Here is a 3,973-nt window from a genome sequence, read left to right as displayed (position 1 = left end):
GGCCCGATCCTGCCGGAGGCGACGCCCATCGGCCTGCACGCGCTCTCCCTGCACGCCGCGGCGACGCAGCTGCCGCCACTCCTCCCCCGCCGCCACGCCGGCGCCGGCGCCGTCCCGCTCCCCTTCTTCGCGCCCCCGCCGCGCGCGGCGGCGCTCGGCGGCGGCGCGGGGGCGCTCGCGCCGTGGAGCGTCGCGCTCAGGGCGCTGCAAGTGCCGAGTGAGAGGAAGGATGATGCGGCGACAAAGGCGCTGCCAGACGCGCAGGAGTGCGACGAGGCAATAGAGAAGTATCGCGAGGTGGGACTTATGTGGAATATACATATTGAGAAATAATTTTGAGGAGTGGGGTGTATATATTTGCGCGGCTGGTGGGATGGCGGACAGGAGGGTTTCGGCAGTTGGGGGGCTGGGGAAGGGGGGGTGGGGTTGGGAGGTGGGGGCTGCAGCCAGGGTTGGGCGTCGGTGTGCGTGCGGACTAGTGGTGTGTGGCGGCCTGGCGGGAGAAGCGGGGGCCCCACGAGCTTCGCGGCGGCGTGGCTCGGGCGGCCGTGGTTGCAGCTGCGCACCTCCCGTGTCAGGGGCTGGGCTTCCATTAACTCGTCTTGGGGGAATCAGCTTCTTTTATCAGCTCTATCATCTAGCGGCGCAGCAGGGGATCACATGCACACACACGCGTTTGTGCACATCAACACACGCAACAACACATGCGCACACATCCACAGACCCATACAAGCACGCACCACGCAGACACATGTATTAACATGCATGTGTACACCTTCACACTGTTTGCACGCACGCGCACATCGATGCGCTCACATGACTTATGCCAGCATTGCAGCCGCATAGAGGTGCTAGAGCACACACTTGCCAGCCGCATCAGCGGCCGCGTCCGCGTCGTGTCCGCGTCGCCCGCGTGTGCAGCTACGTCGGCGGCACACACGCGCATGCGGAATGCGATTCCGGCTCCCACGGGGCCGGCCTCCTCCCCCTCAAAGGCCGCCCTAACCATCCTTGCCCGGCATTTCATGCGCCGAACGGGTCGCGCGGCACTCTCCTCGACCTCAGCGCGTCATCCCTTCCCCCGCCTACCTCCAACCGGGCGACCGCAATCCCTGGCCCGCCGCAGGTCCGCACCTCCCGCCGCCGCCCGCCCTCGACGTACCGCACTGCTTGGCAGCGAACCAAGGACCTCATGTCAGCAGTCGTCAACGCGACCATCACGGTCGTGCGGTGGACGGTGGGCGTGCCGGCGGCGCTGTGGGCGCTGCGGCTCAAGTCGCGGGAGCAGTGGGCGGCGGACTGGGCGGGCGTGAAGAAGACCGTGAAGCATGAGGCACACCACTACTGGGTGGGTCGGCGGCTTTTTTCTTTTCTCTGCATTTAAGCTGCGGCTTTGTTGGGGGCGTAGTCGTTGGCGAAGCTGGGGGCGCTGGGGGGCAGCTGGGGAAGCTGGGGGCAGCTTGGGGCCAGCTGGGCGGTACCGGGGCCGAGCTTGCTGCACGTGGCGGCTGAGAGGCTTTCGTTACGGCAGCAGCCGCCACGTGCGGCGTTCAAAATCAGCAGCTGCGATCTCGTCACCGTCGCAGCGCGGCAGCGCGCGCCGCAGCCGCGAGTGAGCCGCAGCCAGCCGGGCCCGCCATCGCTGCACTCCCATTCAACCGCACGAACTCGCCCGCCGGCCCGCCAGGTGGGCACCAAGCTGCTGGCCACGGACGTCCGCATCGCGTCAGGGCTGGCCTTCAAAGCCATGAGGGGCAACACGCTCACGAGGTGGGTGCGGCGTGGCGTCCGAGGTCATGATCGCGCCACCAGGCGCGCCGCCGTGAGGGAGGGCCGGGGAGACTCCCGAGGTTCTTGTGTTCCAGCCTGCTCGCAGCTGGCGGCGTCTCGGGGCTGCGCAGAGCGCCGTGTGGTGGGACCCTCCGGCGCAAGAAACGAACCGAAGCGTGCGCCCCTTGCGCACCTGCGCTGCCACCACGCAGGCGCGAGCGGCGCCAGCTGACGCGCACGACGGCGGACATTGTGCGGCTGGTGCCCATGATCGTCATCCTGGTGGGTGGAGTGCTGTTTTTGGAGGAGGATTAGTCGGTTGTGTGTGGCCGGGTGGGGTGGGGAGGGGTGGGGTCGGAGGTACGAGAGTCGGCGCACCTGTGGGAGGGGTGTGATGAAAGGCGTGCATGTGGATTCGGGCGCGTTTGCATGTGTGTGAGGGTTTGGGTGTCTGTGCGTGGTGTGTGCGCGTGCGTGCGCGCGCGCGCGTGTGTGTGTGTGCGTATGCGCGTGTCGCGTGCAAGAGGACACTCACTCAGCTTGGGCATCACATCTTCCCCTGCCCGCCCCTTGCCATCTGACTCTTTTCACCTCCCGTGATCCCGCAAATCGCGAGCGCTTTATGCACACGCCAAGGCGCACCCCCTACCGCGCCTCATCCCACCCTCCACTCTCGTCCTCCCCGACCCCCCGCCGCAGCTGGTGCCCTTCATGGAGCTGGCGCTGCCCGTGCTGCTCAAGATCTTCCCCAACATGCTGCCCTCCACATTCGAGGACAAGATGAAGAAGGTGGGGGGGGGGGGGCAAAGGCGAATTGCGACACTCGCACATCATGTCGCGCGTGTCGCAAATGCACGCCCCCTTACGCCCACACCACAGCAGTGACGTACCGCGTTTTGTTGCTGCATCGGCGTTGAAGGCAGTGCCTGCCTGCGTGGGCTCTGCTCCCAAACACTTTGCCATGGCATACGCCATCTTGCCGCCGCCTTCCGACCGCCTGCAGACTGCGATTGCCACGCCATTGCAACGCGCCCACTGCCAACCGCCCCCCACAACCGCCAACCAGCCCCGCGACCACCATCCGCCCCAACAGCTGCCATTCGCCCCCACAACCGCCAACCGCTCCTACATCCGCCAACCGGCCCCACCACGGCCAACCATCCCCCACCCGCCAACCGCCCTCACAACCGCCTCCCAACTGTCAACCGCCAACCGCCAGGAGGAGGATGTGAAGAAGCGGCTGGTGGTGAAGCTTGAGGTTGCGCGCTTCCTGCAGGTGTGAGCCTCTCCCCCCCCCCCACCCCGCGGCCCAGCCCAGCAAACCTTACCCCCATCAGGGCAATCTCTACCCCGGCGCCCGGCCAGGCGCCTCCCTTAGGGCGTAGCATGCGGCCTCGGGCCGATGAAGTGTTTGCCCATTACCAAAAGCTCGGGCCCTCCCGATACCCAGGACACCATGGCTGAGATGGCGCGGGACATCAAGGCCAAGAGGACTGGGGAGGTCAGCGCCAGCGCCAACGAGCTCTACCAGTTCATCAACAAGGCGCGCCGGACTGGGCTGGACTGGGCTGGACTGGGCCAGATTGGGCCAGACTGGACTGCACACTGTAATTTCTCTGCTGGCCTGTTATCTAGATTGGGTTGCGTGGCTGGGTGGCAGAAAGCGATGCCTGCCTTTCCAACACACCGCTGCCGCAGCCGCTCCGAGCCACCTACTATCGCACGTCTGAAGCCTCTGTCATGAAGCATTCCCCCAAACAAATCCACCCGAGTTCAGGTCCGCGCGGGGTCGCGGGTTGAGCCGGGGGAGCTGGTGAAGTTTGCGCGCCTCTTCAACGACGAACTCACGCTGGACAGGCTCGACAGGTGAGGTCTAACAGAATGCATCGCTGCAACATGCTCAAAACCCTCATCCCCAGTGACACCCTGAAGCCTAGAAACACGGCGGGCAGCTGATTTTGACACCTGATTGCGTCGCGTCGCGCGCCTTGCGTGGCCGCCAACGGCCCTCTTAGCCCCGACCCAAGCAGCCGGCGTGAACCAGATGCCGCGTCCGTCGCCCTTCCTGCAAAGCTCACCTGCTCTGCCCTCGTATTCCCTTTCATACCTTTATTCCCGGATCCATGTTTGGAATGTGACGTCGACCCCTACGCCCCCCCAAACACACCCACCCACCCACCCACCCACCCACCCACACCTACAC

The 3,973-nt window shown here is 65.6% G+C and overlaps 1 protein-coding gene across 1 annotated transcript; it reads left to right on the top strand.

Annotated features, from left to right (window-relative positions):
* Positions 1-1,192: 1,192 nt before the first annotated feature.
* Positions 1,193-3,046, top strand: MNEG_11952 (hypothetical protein; the record flags this gene model as incomplete). Its single annotated transcript, XM_014039575.1, has 5 exons — positions 1,193-1,348; positions 1,688-1,770; positions 1,983-2,052; positions 2,470-2,559; positions 2,837-3,046. Coding segments are annotated over 5 exons (609 nt in total), but the record flags the coding sequence as incomplete, so codon positions are not given.
* Positions 3,047-3,973: the final 927 nt, after the last annotated feature.

This window comes from Monoraphidium neglectum (genome assembly GCF_000611645.1).
Source record: "Monoraphidium neglectum strain SAG 48.87 unplaced genomic scaffold scaffold02984, whole genome shotgun sequence".
Lineage (NCBI taxonomy): Eukaryota > Viridiplantae > Chlorophyta > Chlorophyceae > Sphaeropleales > Selenastraceae > Monoraphidium > Monoraphidium neglectum.
This window is presented reverse-complemented; position numbering and strand designations above follow the sequence as displayed.